The following is a 20,576-nucleotide window of genomic DNA, read 5'->3' on the forward strand; positions in this document are numbered from 1 at the left end:
GAAAAGTATCAAAATTAAAGTATTGGTAATAATTTGTTTTCTTCTCACAATGATTTATAGTGACATTAGTCAGCAGAAACTCTTAGGTAAAGCAGAAGTGCTAAAAAAAAAATCTACATTAGTAAAGACATTTTTCAGAGATTTATACACCTCTGGTACTGCGACATAGAACGAGGAAATACAGACTTTTTTTCGTGTATTATTTTTTGGATTAACTCACCCAATCCTGCTTTCAACCTTTCTAATCTCATGCTGCAATTTTAAATATTCATGCCAAAACTGTTTCTTCTTCTAATGATGTTTAATGGCGGTTGGCAAACCAACTTCCGGTGCATTACCACCACCAACTGGACAGGAGTGTGGAGCACTAATAAGCCAAAACTGTTTCAGGTGTGAATGCAGCACTTATATATTCAGTAGGCACAGAGCAGGCCTGTAATTGGCTGGGCTGACGGGCGCAATTAAGTCCTGGCCAATCACAAAAGCTGAAACAAAATGATGATCATGCAATACGGAAGAAGATGCTGACCTAGCCTTTAAATGCCCTTCAAGTAGAGTCAGTAGTAGTTTATTTACGTGTTCTGAGCACATAAATATTCAGGCGAAGTTGTATTTACGAATGGGAAACTGATCATTTTAGATGATTCCGACTAGGAAAGTCGTAAAAATGGTCTACTTGAATACTGTTATGAATGAAATTTGATAGAAGACAAGATTGTTTCACTTCTTGTTTTAAATGTGTACATACATTTGAATGCATGTTTGAATTAAATGTCATAAGACATTAGCTGAATACATGTTAGAAGACCGAATTGTCAGACATGTTTGTTACATGTGTAAATAGGAAAAATAATTTTCTATGTATAATTCGCATATTTAATCTTTACCCTAGTTTTTTTTTTTTTTTTAACGTGCTGTTGCTTTACTATGTGTTAGACTGGATTGTTTTTTTACCACACACAGTCATCTTCAACACTGACTGATAATCTCATCTGAGAGCCAGTCTTCATGAAAACACTTTCAAATGTGTTAACATAGGCCAGAATATATCAGCTGGGTCAATGTGACAAACTGTATGTTTTTATGCAGTAACCGATCGATGTCTTGGTTTGACGTGGTAAGACATTGTTTAAAGATGAACAAAACCCATGTCATTGTTTGAATTGTCTTGAATGATAAAAGTCTTCTCCGGCTTCAGTGTCATTTGTCTTTATCAGGGGGTTGGCAACACATATTTTTAAATAGCAGCATTTATACAGAATCTGAAAGGAACATTTCCAGCATCTTGCTGAATTCATGACAGAATTCACACTGTTCTGTGTAAACACATTTCTACTTGGCAGTATACAGATCCGAGTTATTTCAACAATGTGATTTTAATTAGTCACATCAATAAACCCTGAATTGCCAAATATGTCCATTAAACTGGGCCTGTTATACTTTTGTTTTAAAGTATGCTCCTTATGCTTTAAAAGTTTTGTGGTGACATTGTTTATTTTGATATACAGGAGTTTAAAGCTACAGCTGAATAATGAGGTTAATTACATTGAAATAACTGAAGTTTCTAAATAAAACTGACAGAATTAACCACGTGTTGACGGTTTTGTTCATTGACGATGTTGATTAATATGTGCAATAATACAAAAAGCTGGAATGTGGAAGAGTTTTTATTACACAGAAACACACAACGTCTTTCAGCGGCCTCTTCTCGAGCCGCCACCTCTCGAGCCGCCACCTCTCGACATGCCACCTCTCGACATGCCACCTCTCGACATGCCACCTCTCCCTCCTCTGAACGCGCCACCCTTCACTTTCTTCCTCACGCCGCTCGACTGCTCGCCATCATCAGCCGCTTCCTCTCCCGCTTTTGGTCTTTTCCGTTTCTCACCTTGTTCTTTCATCTCCTGAAAGAAACAGATTGTGTTCATAAATCGACACACTCGTTCACGCTTTGAATCATAAACAGACAAATAAGGTGTGAATCAGGACGTACGATCCGCGCAAATCTTTGAGCTTCGCTCACTCGCTCCATGAGCATCATCACTTCCTCTTCCTGTGTGGGGAAGGCGGGCAGTTTCTTCCCAATCAACACTTCAATGCGCTGGAAGAGCTCAACATCATACCTGAACACACACACACACACACACACACAGAACCATGGGTCTGATTTGAATGTTTGTGAAAATTAACATCAGTACAATTACTGACTAGCTGCTCATATGATGAGTGCAATTAAAGATATATTTTCACAACAGAGTTTTGTAATGTAGTTAATGATATTCTTGAAAAAAAAAACGTTCAAATGTAATAAAAATATTCATGATTCTTGTCTAGCATCCGTTAGGGTGAACTTTAAGAGCAAAACTAAAGTGATTGACATGTTGAAAAATGAATAAATGCATGTATACGTGTTCACTGTGATATCAGTAAAATCAATGACTTGACTGAAAATGAATTGTTCATCATGGCTGCAGAGTTAACATTAACTTTCATTAATTCAACAGTGTTCAAACTCAAAGCACATCCACACACACACACACACACACACACACAACTCATTTTACAAGAGAAAGAGAGACTGACTGCGTGACAAATGTGATGGATTTCCCAGATCTGCCAGCTCGCGCTGTTCTGCCGACACGATGAATGTAATCCTGAAGAGACAAAATACAATCAGAAACACTCACAACAACAGCACAGAAACACAGCTGAACATGTGTGTGCATGTGTGTACACCTTTGTGTGTGTGTGTACACCTTTGTGTGTGTACCTTTGAGTGTGTGTGTGTACACCTGTGTGTGTGTGTGTGTGTGTGTGTATACACCTTTGTGTGTGTGTGTGTGTGTGTGTATACACCTTTGTGTGTGTGTGTGTGTGTGTACACCTGTGTGTGTGTGTGTGTACCTTTGAGTGTGTGGGGATGTCAAAGTTGATGACACAGTCTACGTGAGGAATATCGAGGCCGCGAGATGCCACATCAGTCGCCAGCAGTACTGAGCGAGACTTTGACTTGAACTTGTTTAGAGCTCCTAAACGCTTGTTCTGAACACAAAAACACAATCAACATCATGACAGGCCACACACTATTAAAGGAATAGTTCATACAAAAATACTGATTCTGTCATGACTCACTCTCGTTTTACAAAAGGAAAAGGATTTATAATCTTCTCACGGCTGTGTGAACAGTTCCCTCAGAAGATTTATAGTGCACGAGTCACATTAATTACTTTTACTGGTTTTATGGTGATTTTTGTCCTTTATGGATCTTAACAGACCAGAGTCATTATTCACTTTCATTATATGCTAAAATTCGGTGAAAATGTCTCGTTTTGCATTTCACAGAAGAAATAAAGTCATATGGGTTTTAGGGCTGGGTGATAGGATGATGTAATTGGATATTTGAGATATCTGATAAAAAACCCAATGTTGATTGTGACAGTCATAGACAGACAATGATCGACAATATTGGAAAATGACAAACAATGGAGCTGGAAAGTTGCCAAATACATGAAATAGTAGCTCAGTAGTTATGTACTTTAGATACTAATATGCCTGTCTGGATTATTAAATAATCATCTGATTATTGTGCACTTTAAATTCCTCTCACATTTTAATGTCCAAATAAGAGAACGAACTGTGCATTTGAGTGTCTCGTTCAACTGAACTCCGACTGTCTCAGTGAATTCAGCTCCTGAAGAGCGTGTGAAGATGAACATGAAGCACGGTGATTCACACGCCGACTGTTGAGGTTCGTGGCCAAACTCCCGCAAAAATATACATGAGGATTTTAGTGAATGCAAAGCTTTCCGGTTTCACTTTCATTTAACGATCATGTAGTGGCAAATGTCATTTGTCACTGTGGGTTCATACACACTGACACAGAGAAGCCCGAGATGACAGAATGAAGAAACACAAAATCTCAAAAGGTCTTCATGTGAGTTTGTGGGTTTAATCTACCTCATGTAATGTTATCCTTGCTTTAACCATATGATTTATTCTTATTACTCTTTTAATCGATTATCATGCATGTTTGGTATCTATAAGGTCTATAGTAAATTTCCTGAATGTTGATGTTGGGTAAAATCCCATAACTTGCATTGTATTGTAGCTATCAATGTTTAAGGCTGAAGTACATCTAGTCAGAGCAGGCCCCTAAAGAAAAGCATGTAAGAGAATGATATGCTAATTAACTTGAGGCGGGAAAAGCTGTTTACGCCCCGTGGTCAAGTTAATATTTGACTGGTCAGAAGTCTTTTGGGTTGTACCCAGTTAGAAAGGTTTAAACCTCATGACACCCACCCCTGGAGTCATGAGTTTGAATCCAGGGTGTGCTGAGTGACTCCAGCCAGGTCTCCTAAGCAACCAAATTGGCCCGGTTGCTAGGGAGGGTAGAGTCACATGGGGTAACCTCCTCGTGGTTGTGATTAGTGGTTCTCGCTCTCAATGGGGCGTGTGGTGAGTTGTGTGTGGATCGTGGAGAGTAGCATGAGCCTCCACATGCTGTGAGTCTCCGCGGTGTCATGCACAGCGAGTCACGTGATAAGATGCACGGATTGACGGTCTCAGAAGCGGAGACAACTGAGAATTATCCTCCACCACCCCGATTGTGGTAACCGTGCCACCACGAGGACCTACTAAGTAGTGGGAATTGGACATTCCAAACTGGGAGAAAAGGGGATAAAAAAAAAATAAAAAAAACTCATGACACTGCATGAACCACTGAGTCTAGTCTACGCCTAATACGAGTCTACGCTGAACACAAAGTCTATGCAGAGTCTACATTTCTAATAGAAGCCTTTATTTTGGTCACATATTATACATCCATTTTTGCATATATACAGTGAAATTTAATTGTTTTCACATATCCCAACTAAGCTGGGGTCAGAGTGCAGGGTCAGCCAAGATATGGCCCCTGGAGCAGATAGGGTCAAGGGCCCTGCTCAAGGGCCCAACAGTGGCATCTTGGCAGTGCTGGGGCTTGAACCCCTGGCCTTCTGGTCAGTAACCCAGAGCCTTAACCGCTGAGTGTTATCATCCAGTCTTTGTTTTCCGCAAAGTTTTTGCGATACTAGTTTACTTCGCCGCAACTGCCTTCGACCATTGAACACTCCACAGCAACCTGCCTATGAATGAAACCGGGTCATTCATCTCGACTCATCATTCCCGATTGGCTTCTCCAACCCTTAAGTCATCTTTGGCTCGACTCCCAGACTGCAAAACGCAACCAAGGAAACAACCCATCAACTGACCACGTAACCAAGTACAGTATTTCCATGTCTCGCTAAACTGGTGTATTAGATAAAAATCGACAATGCTATTGCGGGCTAATACGAAGGTGAAACGGATAGATTGATGGTTCATTCTGTCATGGTTTGTCAAAATATTCACAGATAGCAGTGGCATTCAGCTGAACTCGGTGGTAAAGCGGCTCCGACTATGAGCACAGGTCAGGGGCTGTTCAATCAGACGAAACACAACAGACTGGAAACGAACACAAGAATCTCGAGACACACATTTACAAGTTGAACATCTTTCCAGACAAAGCATTTAAACAACTCACTGCTTAATCTGAGAAACGCTTATAAGAGAGCAAGACGCAATGGCCAAAGACCTCCAGCAACTGTAAGGGGCTGTTCACACCGAACGCTTTTGCAACCAATCTATTAGTTTTTCTATGTAAATGCGCGCTAGACGAACATCTTTGTTTCCCTTTGTTTTTTTTTGTTATTCAGCGTCTCGTGCAGAAGTGAGTGTTTTTTTTAGATAATTAAAAAATAGTCTAATTAAAAAGAACTTTAAAAGCATATTGAGACACCTGCTTTCTGTTAAACAGTATTTGTTGCGCTGTGTCTCGCCTTTATTAGCGCAAGAATGTGATCGATCTGAAGTCATCATATTACAGTGAGGATAAGAAAATGTTTGCGTTTCTGATTTGTTCATACATTTCTCTCGGCTGCATGAAGACATTAATTTGCTTTCTCATGTTACTAGCTTTAAAAATACAACTTAGCTGGCTAATGAATGCGTAAACGTGACTAGCTGGATATAAACTAATGCAAATAAATGGTAATAGATAGGAACAATCGTGACATTTAAACATTTGGGTAGGACTTGCGTGTATTTTTGTCACATTACTCTAACCGCTTGAGGTTAGCTTTAATGTTATCATCCTCTCAGCCTTGTCTGCAAACATACTGCTGTTCTTTACTAATGCAACATCTAGTCAACAAATTACTTTATAATGATCTGACGTGTACTGTACTGTATACATACCTTTTCATTGATGTTTTAAATCCACATCTGAAGTGTTTCGCTCTATGTAATCTCACGTGTCAAACAGCACAAGGTGTCAGTGAAGTGTTTTTATTTCGCCTCTAGAGGACGCTCTCATACTGTATAACGACAGCGGACCCTTCCCAGCCGCTCCAGCACCAGACGCAACGGGGAAAAACTATCGGTGTGGATTTTTGCAGATAACCGATAGTTCAGTAATCTGTTATCGGTGTCGATTAATCAGCAAAACCGATATATAGGTTGACCTCTAAAAAATGATGGCGTGCGTATTAATCAACCTTACAATATGTTTAGGTAAAGCAGTTGAAAAAACAAAGATGAAAGTCATTAAATCATAAAATAATACAAAACATGTTCACCATTAACCTAAAATTTAGTTCCATTTAATTTTCTTTAGGCAGCATTAACTGCATTAACTAAAAGTGCAGTACAAACACAAATTTAATAAGAACACAAGTGTAAATTATAAAGCAGGGTTAATCAGGGTTTATTAGACTGATACGACATGTTTTCTATTCGTTTAAACACAGACCAAGTGAAGTAAACTCTGTTAGTCGTTTTATGAAAGTACAAATGATGAACTTTCTAGAGGTTAAGATCTATTAATATTTCAATTATTATCATTATTATTATTTACTTTTCTAACTGTCCAAATTGTTCTTTTAATTGCTTTTTTTTTTCATCTGAAGTGTCATTTGAATTCAGAAATATCTTTGGTTTAATGTGTTTCAATAAATGAATTTCCAATGTGTAACCTGGATGGCCAACATAGAAACAAAAGTTAAATAAGAGCTCATCATTAGGGTAACCTCCTCGTGGTCGTGATTAGTGGTTCTCGCTCTCAATGGGGCGTGTGGTAAGTTGTGTGTGGATCGTGGAGAGTAGCATGAGCCTCCACATGCTGTGAGTCTCCGCGGTGTCATGCACAGCGAGTCACATGATAAGATGCACGGATTGACGGTCTCAGAAGCGGAGACAACTGAGAATTATCCTCCACCACCCCGATTGTGGTAACCGTGCCACCACGAGGACCTACTAAGTAGTGGGAATTGGACATTCCAAACTGGGAGAAAAGGGGATAAAAAAAAAATAAAAAAAACTCATGACACTGCATGAACCACTGAGTCTAGTCTACGCCTAATACGAGTCTACGCTGAACACAAAGTCTATGCAGAGTCTACATTTCTAATAGAAGCCTTTATTTTGGTCACATATTATACATCCATTTTTGCATATATACAGTGAAATTTAATTGTTTTCACATATCCCAACTAAGCTGGGGTCAGAGTGCAGGGTCAGCCAAGATATGGCCCCTGGAGCAGATAGGGTCAAGGGCCCTGCTCAAGGGTTATCATTATCGATAAAGTACAGCCAAAAACTGACCCTTTACTTGCAACATCATCTAACGCAGATTTTTATAAAAGAAAACAAGTATATTCACCTTCTCCGAGGTTAAACACGTTGCTGAAGGGAATAATGACCAGCTGAAAACTCGTTCCCACTGATTTCATTGTGAGACGTGAGGGTAAAGTCAAGAATGCACATTTTAATCATATTTGTAATGTTGATTGTTTGTTTGCATTATTTTTCATATGTATTTTTACTTGTGTCAGGCAGTGGGGTTGAGGGGGTAATCAGATATTGTAATATTATTTTTAATAAAAGTTTGGTTTAAAACAACACAAGCATGAGTAAATGATGAGGACTGGGTGAACTATCCCTTTAATGACACAAAACAACATGAATCATCACGTCATGACTCGCTCGTCTGTACCTGACTCATCTGTCCGTGCAGCGGGATGGCGGTGATGCCGAGGTTTCTGAGCAACAGCGCCACACGCTGGGCATTATTACACGTGCTGCAGAAAACCATGAAAGAGTTTCCAGCCAATTCATTGAGAATAGAAACCAGATAACAGTCCTGAAACACACACATAAAGATCAGCATCTGCACAAAAACACATTTACAAAAGTCATTATGATGATAAATAATGAAACAAATGTCAAAGTAACACTGTAACAATACATTTAATGTGTTAAACAGTTCAGCACATCACAATCATTTGTTCATCACTGAAAAACCTTGTATTTCGATGGGATGAATATGTAATACTGTTGCAGTTTTTCCACGGTGGCGTATTTGGTGGAAACGGTACATTTGACGGGATCACGAAGTGCCGCTCGCTGCAGTTTCTGCACCTGAAATGAGAACACGTCGACATGTTATTCTGCATGTTTGAGCTCCTGATTTAAAATCCGTCACACATTCAAACTCTTTGTACCTTTTTAGTCATTGTGGCTGAAAACAGGAAAGTTCGCCGTTCTCGAGGAATCACCTTCAGAATTTTGTCCACCTGACAGAAACACACAATATTTCAAACACGTGTGATATTTTATCTCATGCTAACATCTCAATAAACAGTTTCTTTTAGTTCAATTGTTCACATGAATGTTTTTGGGGAGAAAACAGATTGAACTGTTTGTGTTCTTTGTAAAGCTCGACTGTACAAGTTTTCATGCAACGATCAACACGCTGGAATCACGGGACGCGGTTCTGATCACTGACATGTCACGCTGTGTGTGTGTGTTTGTGACTGTGTGCATGAGTGTGTGCGTTTGTGCGCATGAGTGTCTGTGTTTGTATGAGAGTGTGTGTGTGTTTGAATGAGAGTGTGTGCGTGAGTGTGTCTGTGAGTGTGTGTGTTTGTTTGAATGAGAGTGTGCGCGTGAGTGTGTTTGTTTCAATGAGAGTGTGCGTGAGTGTGTGTGTGTTTGTTTCAATGAGAGTGTGCGCGTGAGTGTTTCTATGAGTGTGTGTTTGTATGAGTGTGTCTGTGAGTGTGTTTGTGTGTGCACGAGTGAGTGTGTGTGTTTGTATGAGAGTGTGTGTGTGTTTGTTTGAATGAGTGTGTGTGCGTGAGTGAGTGTGTGCATGAGTGAGTGAGTGTGTTTGTATGAGAGTGTGTGTGTGTGTTTGTTTGAATGAGAGTGTGTGCGTGAGTGTGTGTGTGCGTTTATGTGCGCGTATGCGTGTGTTTGTAATAATATAAATTCCGTGCGGTTCTCGGGTCCGGGTCGGGTTGTCGACCTCTAGCTTGCACACACTGTGTTGAAAAGCTTGTGCATTTACATCACGCTTGCACATACACAAGGAACCTGTGCGGTTACTTAGAGTATCCTAACACTGACACTTTTTTTGAATGTAAAGCACTTTGACATATTCCAATCTCATACGTGCTTGTGTGTGTGTGTGTGTGTGTGTGTGTGTGTGTGTGTGTGTGCGTGCGTGCGTAAGAGTTTCACAGTAAGGGTTCAGCAAAAAAACAGCATCTGGCACTTAGACAATAGATATAGTAAGATATTCCTCTTTAGTATGATAAATGACAACTATTACACAGGATTTCTGCCCAATATTAATATATACTGTCGTCTGAGAAAGACATGCAATGGTGATGAAAGGCAAAGGTCAAGAAAATGTTTTTGATAACTGAAAACTATGTTTCTGATCTAGGTTAATTCATTGTTTTCTTAAGCTTCATTTTACTGCCCCCAAAAGGCAAAAAGCAGAAGTAATTTGTAAATTTTAAGTTACTATTAAAAGAACAAAATAAGGTGTCTTGTAAAAGGCGGTTTCAGGTTCAGGGAAAACAAAGACAATCGAGTTTTACAATCAAATACTTCAGTGTTGGTGTATCATGTGGCTTTATAGAGCAGTCTGGTAAATAATTGGTATGTTTAATGTTCATTTTTATTCTGTTGTTGGTCTAGTATTACTGTCCAATGTATTTGTGCATTTAAACTGTATTGAAAACTTCACAAATGAGTGGTATCCGCATATAATATTTGTCAACATCATGAACTACATGTAAAGAAAGTCTGTATCTTTACAGTGTTTGTCGTTTTATCTAACCTTACATTACACCACAGTTAAGATTGAAACAGTACACTACAACAACTTAAACAACTTGGGTAATCACATAATTCACCAAACAAACTGGGCTGTTAATGGCGTGCATGATGACATTTCACTTAACCAAGATCTGCTGAATAAATAACCCATACGCAATGACACAATGAATTTATACATTTAAAAGAGAACCGTCAACATATTATGGGCAAAACAATAACCACTCATACACACATTTAGAAATGTTGTCAACACTTTCCATAAGCTGCATTAACTAACCATCAATTAAAGCTCTTACGCCAGTTATATGACAATCCACAGAGATTTTAGAAAAGGGCATAACTGACATCAAAGATGACAATCCAGATGTAAGATTTTATTTTAAATTGTGTTCAGTTTGTATCTTTTGGCTAATGTTTTCAGCAAATATAACATTGGTGCTTTTATTCTGAAGGTGTAAGGATACTTGTTGTGTATATACAAGCCCTGATCGGCCTCCCGTGTGTGTGTGTGTGTGTGTGTGTGTGTGTGTGTGTATACCTCAGACTCAAAGTCCATGTTAAGAATGCGGTCGGCTTCATCCATCACCAGATATTTGAGCGCTCGCAGGTTGAAGCCTTTTGTGTTTTCCAGGTGATCGACCAATCGTCCTGGAGTCGCTGAGAGAGAGAAGGACAGACAGAATTTTTTTTTGAGAAGATCATCTGAACGGTGTCCAACTAAACAGCAGGATGAGAGCCCGTATTGTATCTGTTATTAGAGAACTAATGGCAATTACAATTATGGACATCACAATTATGTAATCGTGAAAACTGATGATTATTCAATTTAAGTGTACTCCTGTTGCGTTAATGGTTTCTATTTAGAAAGTGTTTTAACAGCGGTTAAGTTTCTAACCAATCCCAGATGTGTGCGTTGAGCAATGAAACGGCCAATCAGAGACGAGGTGAGTCACTGATGACAACCGATCCTTCAGCTCAAGTTTTAAATAGTCTGACGTCCAGATGCTTGTTTACAGTATGTTTCATCTGTTTGTGATGGCACACAAAAATTAGTGCTAAAGAAACAATCTGACAGTCCAAAAGAAGCTGCAGAACAAAAGTGTACAATTTTAAATTATTTTCAATTCGTTGCATGTCGCACCGTTTTATTTACCGCACAGATAGGGTGTATATAACTGATTTATTGTGTTGTTTAAGCAGTTATATTATTATTATTATTATTATATGTGAGAGCTGAACTGCAGAGCTCAAACAGTGAGTGACAGCTTCAGTCATTAGAAGTTTGAATATTTTTGCGTTGCTCGATTTTTGTGTACAATTTATTAAAAAAGAATACGTTGTATTTATGTATTAAACAGCTATAAAGTGGTTTGTTTTGAAGTCAGCTTGTTTGAAGTCAACGTCATATTTCACAGACCATCTTCTTTGTTATCGTGTCTGCTCAAATAAATAACTATTTGACACGACTGCTGTTGGTAGATTGAAATTTTAACAACTCTCACAAACCGGCTGATCTTACCTTCCAAAGTGCAACAACTGTGACAGATTTGAGGCCAAATATGATTTAACGATCATCTTATGTGAACAAGATCACATTACGGGATTTTAAATGCAGTAACTTGTTAAATAATGTCAAATATTATAATTTACTGTATGTGGGCCAATAATTTAAGCAGTAAAGACACATATTGCATGTCTGATGGTAGTTTTTGATTTTTATGCCACATTTTCAGGCTTTGGAAGTGTTAAATGTGTGAGGATGTGTATACATCAACCTATTACATGACACAGGCATATTGACTGAAATTAAAAATGGTTTTGTCAATAGTTTAAAAAGAACATACATATATTTCTTCACTTTAAACCATAGATATACCTTTATAATAACCTTTAGTAACATTAACAAACATTATTACAGTATGTAATAAGCGATTGCCTGCTTATTGACATCGCAGTAATTTCATCAAATAATCGTCATTAATAATCGTGATTACAATATCAAGGGCAATAATTGACAATTATGATTTTTGTTATAATCATGCAGCCCTTGTTAGTATTATTCTTCTTCAGCTCTATGAACCGTACATAGTAAAATGATTACATTTGGCAGACTGATGGGGGTCATGAATAGCCTCTATACCAAATCTGGGGTCTCTAGGTCATCCTCTACAGCGCCAATACCAGTTCAAAAATGCACTTTTCTTTTGCGTATATCTTTTGAACCGTTGAGACATGATTCAAATGGGCCACTTATATACAAAATCTGCCCATTACAGTGGCCGCCATCTTGGATTATGATGTTTAGAGTTTGAAATTTTCACATCCTTCAAACTTTGTCTGATTTTTCCAAACGATGGCTCAAAATAATCTCCAGACCGAGCTTCACAGAACTGACCAGAAATAATTTTAATTTGGGCTACCGTTCAGAATTTATGCCAACGTGAATTTAATGAAGTCAACATGAAAATGGACTTGAGGATGTATCTCAGGAATGCTTTGTCCTATCGAAACGAAATTTGGTGTACTTCATTGGGACAATGATCTGAGGACACCAAATCCGAAGTTTGGTGACAGCGCCACCTATGGGTCAAGACTGGCTATTTTGGACTGTTACTTTTGAACCGTTTGTCCTCAAATTATGAGTTTGTGGCCTTAGGATTCCTTGGGTCATGAGGATTGCAACTAGGGATACACGATATATCGGCAGTCGATATATTATTGGCCGATAACTGGGAAAAACAAAATATTATCGAGCCAATAATGGAATTACCGCTGATATGTTTGCCAATAATTTGTTACGGTTTATTTGCTTGCGGCTATAATATCTCTGACTGCCAACAGCGTCTTTCCTTCAGGCACAGACTCGGGCAGCCTCAAACACTGTGTATGTGCGCACACACTGCGTGTCTGTGTGAGTGACATCCGGTGAGAGCCAAGCCGATGTCGGTCTATGTGGATTATTTCAAGATCTCAGCACCTTGTTACGTTGTTTGGGTCTGGTTTTAATTCAGGACCATCTGCTGTGAGTAACAACATGCCATTTCCGATATTCTGTTTGTGCTTCATGAGGCAATAAACGAAAACGTGACAAAAACTTGTGTTATTTGGGGGTGATAATTTTTGCTTATTAATGAATGAAACAAACAGAATGTAGGAACATGCCACAAAACAACCTAACACGGTTCATAGATCTTGAAGTTTCACAGTGTGACTAAAGATGGCCAAAAACACTAGTTTGTGAGTGAAATGAACGTGCTTGTATTTTGAGTTGAGACTTTTCTAATGTTATAACTCATGACTATTACATCTGTATAATGTTACCTATTCCCATTATGATTGTGTTCACATTTCATGGATGAGCGCTGTAGAAGCGTCTAAATGACACGTGCATAAGCACACATACATAAGTAACACACACAACCACAGCTGCACACACAGTCATAAACACTACACCATGTATACAGAGTTTAGGGTCTGTATTGTGTTTTGTTGTTTTAATGTTCTTTACATGCTGTTAATCACCTCATTTTGGTTTAAAGTATTACAGCTGTCTGAAGTTCATTACTCTCTGTTTGTAAGTCTTTAGGATTACTGCAAACACTCAAATAAATGATCACTGTACAATTACTGCTAGTCTATTTTCATTGATTTCTCATTCAAATCAGCCTTCATCTGTAACATAAGCACATTTCTGATTCAAGCTTTTAATGAATTAGCTAGAAGTTACAGGTTAAAGGATTAAACATTTAAACTTTTTTTTAAATATCGGTTATCGGTATCGGCTACAATGAGCTGTGAATTATCGTTATCTGTATCGGCCCAGACATTCATATTGGTGCATCCCTAATTTCAACTATATATATTTTTACAACGTCAGCCATATAACTTCTCCGCCATTCTGAATTTTATGAAAACATTACGTACATTTAAACAAATAAACAATTGAACCAAATTCAATTTAAACAAAACTTTTAATGTATCATTGCTTCCTTATTCAAAGTCTTCTGAAATTGGCAGAGCTACATGTATTTATTATTTAAAACCTGTTGCTCTCAGGAATGTCTCTTTGGCACTTTTGAGCTGTCAACTGAATGGCCCAGTGGTTAACACATTGGGATACGGTCAAAAGGTTCTGAGTTCGAGTCCAGGAAAGAGCAGTTTCAGAATCTGTACTTCTGTTGATCTTTGAGTCTTCATATTGTGCTTACTATAATGCAGACTTTGTGTAATACCTGTTTCAATTTTAAAAAACTAAACTGTAACTGTTTTGTCAGAAATATTTGTGTACTCTCAACCAAGAATGTCTCTTTGACGTTAGTCAGACTTGTCGATTGTGTGGCGCAATGGTTAGAGCTCTGGGTTTCAGTTCGAAAGACTGGGTGAACCCCAGTTCAATACCCGCTTCAGCTGGTATAAACGTTGCGAGTCTGTTGTGACGGAGCTCTCTGCATTGTGCTTTAGGGTTTGGCCCCAGTCATTGCTACTTGCAGCTATATTTTTGATTTAGGAATATTTATTTGATGGATAACATGAATTAAGGCAAAAGAGACACATACCAAATTCATGTACATTTTCAAATCAAATTAACAAACGTCCCACATTTCCCTCATGGGACAGTTCAGTGCAGGTTTGGGGTCACGGTTCGGTACGAGAGATTGAAATTATTTAGTAAACACAGAGGCTGCAACAATTTTTACTGTGAACCTGCACTATACATATGATTCCTAATAATAAACATATAAAACTAAAGATAATTGTGCATGTACCGTTGGAGACCTACATGGACCGAAACCCTTTATATGAAAATCACCTCATTAACATTAATAACTAGAGGTGTAAAAGTATGAGATTTATGATAACCGTCACATAAAATACCACAGTATTACCAAATTGAGGTGCATTGCTTGTATTATTAGCATTTTAATAATTAGTTATTTCTAAATTTAGTTATTCCTAACCCTAACCCTATACTCAATTTAATTGTATGCCTCACTGTCAAACATATTTTTTGAATTATTTAAAATGTATAAATTGAATAAAAAAAATAATAAAATACAAAATAATTATAATAATGTATAATGATTACTGTTAACAGTTCAGTATTTTGTTGTTTCTGTAATTTAGTTTCTAAACAATACCTACAGAATAAAATATATAATATAAATAAATTATTATTAATTTGCAGTTTATTATAAAGTCTTGCAGTTGCAAATTCTGCATTTTAATATTTCTGGATTCCATGTTTTAATTAAATATTATCATCAAGTGTTTAATCAATGAATACATAGAGCTTTAATCAAATAAAAATATAATAATCAATTTAACAAAAAAATTGCTGTTTTGTTTTTGGTCAGATATAATTCTGCACGACAGAGTTTCACAGTAAAAATTAAAATATTAAAGAAAATAATCTGATTACCTGTGACACAAAGCTGCTACAGCAGTTATTCAGTACACTTGTTTTTGTGATATTTCTTACATGCAATAATAATTGTAGTAAAATGAATAATGATAATCTATGTTATTTTTTTCAAGGGTTAGGATGATAACACTTAAAACATGGAATCCAGAAAGGTTCAGATGGAAAATGCAGAATTTGCAACGGCAAGACTTTAATCAAGTCCTTTTCATCAGTAATCTGACGCTCTTTATTTGTTGCTGAAGTATCAATTTAGTATCGATACTGAGGTAATAGTGCGGGTAACGTATCGAAGCCAAACGTTTATTACCACTATACCACCCAACCCTACTCTGGACTGAATGCCAGCGCTGGGCATCATTCAGAACTGAATGAGGAATGCCAATTCAATTCATGAATTTGAATTGAGGTAGCATAAAGGATGTGGAATGAAATTCAAATAAACTCAATCTCTTTTTAAATGTATTTTTTTAATATCACATGCATAAATTACGCTGTAAAAAAAATCTTAGATCAAGTAAATAAAGCTGAAAAAACACTAAAAGATTTACTTGGTTATTGTAGTTTTTCGGCACAAGTAATGGAGATGCATTATGTATTTTTTTTATTGCATTTATTTAAGTCCAAATTGGCCTACACAAAATGTTTATTTGGTTCAGTCCCATTCAATCTCTTCCCAGCATGCACTTGGGCATGAATAATATGGTTGCATTGTTGTTGTTGATTTTGTTGTCTCGGCAAGTAACTTGTTTTGTGATGTCAGGATAAATTTGTTTCTGTAATAAAATTATCAATTTGTTGATTGTTACCCTTGTTGTGTGTTATGTACCGAGTAATGAGGTCTGTGCGTGACACTTTAAAATACTGAATATATTTTTGTCCTCATAAGTGTTCACGTGATGACTTCAAATGTGATATTATTGGCTGAAGACAGCAAGCGCATCACTTTCCATGAAATATTATAGAAATGTACATGAGATCCGTTTAAAAACATGTCAATGAAGGAAAGATGACAGTTTTAAAAATATTCTTAAAAAGTGCTTAATTTTAATATGTATTGTTAAATATGTAAAAAAATTATATTTAATATGTACAACTAATATGTAAAAGTTGTGGCAGGTTGACATTTTAAGTTCAGTTAATTTACTGAAAATTAAGTACATTAATTCAACTTAAAAAAAAAATAATGCAAACCTAATTTCTTTAAGTTGTACAAACACATCACTGTTTACAGTATTAATAATCAATAATAAATATAATAAGATGTAATCATGTTTGAAATGCCACCAATAGAAATGTGAATTTCATTTATTTCACAATATTTATCATATTTTCATTATTGACCATGGTGCAGAACACTTCATTTCCCAGAATGCTCTAATTTGCTCAATTATTCAATAGATTCAAAATTTGAATCAATTTTCATGAAGTTATTTGAAAACAATGTGCTGGACAGCAAAAACTCAATCTGTTGATGGCCATGTTCATCTTAGCTTTATTTTCGAGAAATGTTATGTCTAAAAAGTTTATAAATGTAATTCTAACAATTATGGAATAAATACGTACTTCTTCAAAAATAATAACTAATTATTTGTCACAAAATAATTAGTCTCGGACTAATGAAAGTCCAAGAAGTGACTGTTTTGAATTCCTTTGAATTGCAATTCAGTAAATTCCACTTCCTGTGGGATGTTGCCAATTCAATTCATATTTCAACTCATGAAAAGACCCTGCTGAACACATGACTGTCATATCACACACTCAAGAGTAACATGGTCACATCTGACCGTATGAGACACGTTTCATCTGCACTCACACTAATAATTCATTATAAAAACACATCTTATTCAATGGCAGATGAAGATATATTTTCTGCCCCCAAATAAAACCTAAAAGTGTTCTTCATTTTTAATAATCAAAGATTTGAACATGTGCAGAGCAGAATATTCACATTAAAATGAGCTCTTACCGATGATGACGTGAGGTTTCTTAGCCAAAACCAGCGACTGTGACATCATATCGATCCCTCCAACAACCACAGCTGAAACACACACACATACATACACGCGCGCACACACATAAACACGCGCGCACACACACATACAAACACGCGCGCACACACACATACAAACAAACACGCACGCACGCGCAAACACGCACACACAAACGCACGCGCACACGCGCACACACAAACGCGCACGCACACACAAACACGCACACATACATACAAACACAGGCACGCACGCACACACACACACGCACAAATGACATTTATAAGTGTGTCTGTGAAATCCAATAAATACTGAATATTAGTGTTAAAAACAATAAATGATATTTTAATTTCCATCACTGTGGTCACATGTTTAATTCAATTATTATTAGGGCTGTAAATCAATTAACATTTTAAAATCAAATTAATTGCATATGCCAATAAAAAGGTCACTAACCCTCCACAAATAAAAATTCAATATGATTAAACAATTCTATTATTATTATTATATATAATATCTAATTATTGTTTATTTCTATAATATTGAACATAAAGCTATCATTGACCTACAGTCCACAAAATGAATTTGTCAATCTGTTGTCATAATTCGTATTAATGAACACGTGTCAGACGGATGATTTTATTTGTGCATCATTAACACTGAATCAGTTAATGATCAACCGTGTGTTTTTATAAATGGTCCTCTTCAATAAACTGATCTCAGAACTGTATTTCTGCTGACTCTGGGACTCATAAAAACGGCAGATTAAATTACAATAGAAGAAAAACGTATTACAGTCCAGAGACATCATTAATAGCCCTGTTGAATTGCCCTAATTAACATGTAAAATGGACAGTTATCACGTATGACAGGGTTCACATACCTGTCTTGACGCCGATGCTGGAACCGAGCGCCTCAAACTGCTCAGAGATCTGGAAGGCGAGTTCTCGTGTTGGTGTCAGAATGAGTGAATGCAGCCGCTGCGCAGACTCCAGGAGCGACTGCAGGATGGGAAGAGCAAACGCTCCGGTCTTACCTGAACCGGTCTCTGCTAAACCGATGACATCACGACCTGAGACAGACACACACACACACACACACAAACACTGCAGCTATAAGAGAAACAACCAACAAAAACTCCAAACCTGCAGCCAAAAAAAACAACTTCTAACACACTTACACAGCCTGACATGTTTATGTGTGTGTGAGTGTGTTTGCATGTGTGTGTTTGTTGTATGTGTTACTGCGTTGTGTGTTTGTGGAGCTGGTCACCTTCTAGAGCGACAGGAATGGCCTCCACCTGGATCTTGGTCGGCTTCTTCCATCCTAACTGATCACAAGCTTCACAGAGAACTTCAGTGACACCCTAAATCACACACACAAGTTTTGTTATATTTGTGAAGACATTATAAACACAATGGTTTATATAGGGAGTTTTTATTATAAATATATAAAGTTACTTTTATTAGAATAGATTTACCAATTACATTGTCACGTCTATAACGTCTCAAATCTGAATTCCCAGTGAACAGCTTTATAAAAAAATACAAAAACATGTACGGAAGTAATGATATTTGCTACAAACACACACACGCACACTCACACACATACACATACAAACACACACACACACACTCACAAACACACTCTCTCTCTCACACACACACACACTCTCTAACAAACAGATTTGATTCATGAAGATTATTTTAATCAATTTCTACTGAAAACCTCAAAAATTGAGAACGGTTCATGTGAGCATCACTAGAGAAGCTCTCTAATGAAACGATTCATCATGTGAACTGAATCGAACTGTAGTGAATCTCACCAGATCTCTGAAGCTCGTGTGTGTGTCTTCTGTTGTGTTGTCTTCGACAGTTTGTGTGTTTATTTTCTCTTCTTCTGTATTTGTTTCTCTCTGCTCCGCCATGTTTGCTGCACTTCTCCCACGTGTTACGTGTTTAAGACACTGCGCATGGTCGGAAGTGACGCTGCAATTGCGCTGTGGTTTCTGGGAAATGATATTCACTTAATGGAACTCGCAGCAATTTAAATAAAAATACAGTTGCAAAAGTAAAAGCATCTTGTCAACGTGACATTAGTTCAGTAAATTATTTTTAACTCAAACTGTATACATGGATCATTTGTGATCTATGATCCCCCTAAAAATTACTGTGGCGATGCCTCAAATTCAGCTCATTTAGCGCTAAAGTTCGTTTCATGTTTGATGTTTGGTGGATATTTGGTTTCTGCTAACTCTGTTTTCTGGAGGTGACAGTCTTACAAATATCACCAGCACAATTAAGAGTATATTATAATACTATATTTATTAATTTACTAATTAGCTGCAGGATAATGCCTGAAAATGGTCAAATGCGCTTTTATTGCCAAGGGACTGTCTGAAAATGGTCAAATGCTCGTTTATTGCCAAGGGACTGTCTGAAAATGGTCAAATGCTCGTTTATTGCCAAGGGACTGTCTGAAAATGGTCAAATGCTCGTTTAAGGGACTGTCTGAAAATGGTCAAATGCTTGTTTATTGCCAAGGGACTGTCTGAAAATGGTCAAATGCGTTGTTTATTGCCAAGGGACTGTCTGAAAATGGTCAAATGCGCTTTTATTGCCAAGGGACTGTCTGAAAATGGTCAAATGCGCTTTTATTGCCAAGGGACTGTCTGAAAATGGTCAAATGCTCGTTTATTGCCAAGGGACTGTCTGAAAATGGTCAAATGCTCATTTATTGCCAAGAGACTGTCTGAAAATGGTCAAATGTGATTTTATTGCCAAGAGACTGTCTGAAAATGGTCAAATGTGATTTTATTGCCAAGGGACTGTCTGAAAATGGTCAAATGCGCTTTTATTGCTAAGGGACTGTCTGAAAATGGTCAAAATGTGCTTTTATTGCTAAGGGACTGTCTGAAAATGGTCAAAATGTGCTTTTATTGCTAAGGGACTGTCTGAAAATGT

The 20,576-nt window shown here is 37.3% G+C and overlaps 1 protein-coding gene across 1 annotated transcript; it reads right to left on the reverse strand.

Annotated features, from left to right (window-relative positions):
* Nucleotides 1-1,475: 1,475 nt before the first annotated feature.
* Nucleotides 1,476-19,594, reverse strand: ddx47 (DEAD (Asp-Glu-Ala-Asp) box polypeptide 47). Its single transcript, XM_051716590.1, has 12 exons — nt 19,439-19,594; nt 18,886-18,979; nt 18,497-18,685; nt 17,592-17,663; nt 10,742-10,860; nt 8,577-8,648; nt 8,377-8,493; nt 8,069-8,215; nt 2,905-3,042; nt 2,584-2,654; nt 1,994-2,123; nt 1,476-1,904 (listed from the first exon to the last, which is right to left on the reverse strand). The coding sequence occupies exons 1-12, from the start codon at nt 19,538-19,540 to the stop codon at nt 1,695-1,697; spliced, it is 1,461 nt and encodes a 486-aa protein (XP_051572550.1). The 5' UTR covers nt 19,541-19,594; the 3' UTR covers nt 1,476-1,694.
* Nucleotides 19,595-20,576: the final 982 nt, after the last annotated feature.

Source organism: Myxocyprinus asiaticus, chromosome 14 (genome assembly GCF_019703515.2).
Source record: "Myxocyprinus asiaticus isolate MX2 ecotype Aquarium Trade chromosome 14, UBuf_Myxa_2, whole genome shotgun sequence".
In the NCBI taxonomy this organism is placed as follows: Eukaryota; Metazoa; Chordata; class Actinopteri; order Cypriniformes; family Catostomidae; genus Myxocyprinus; species Myxocyprinus asiaticus.

What these genes read in the sequence shown, in the direction of transcription:
- ddx47 (XM_051716590.1), bottom strand. Translation starts at nt 19,540, where the DNA reads ATGGCGGAGCAGAGAGAAACAAATACAGAAGAAGAGAAAATAAACACA. An exon ending in CAGCATCGGCGTCAAGACAG is followed by an intron (nt 17,664 to 18,496) that starts GTATGTGAACCC and finishes TGTGTGTTTCAG; the next exon opens with CTGTGGTTGTTGGAGGGATC. An exon ending in TCCATCACATTTGTCACGCA is followed by an intron (nt 2,124 to 2,583) that starts GTCAGTCTCTCT and finishes GTGTGTGTTCAG; the next exon opens with GTATGATGTTGAGCTCTTCC.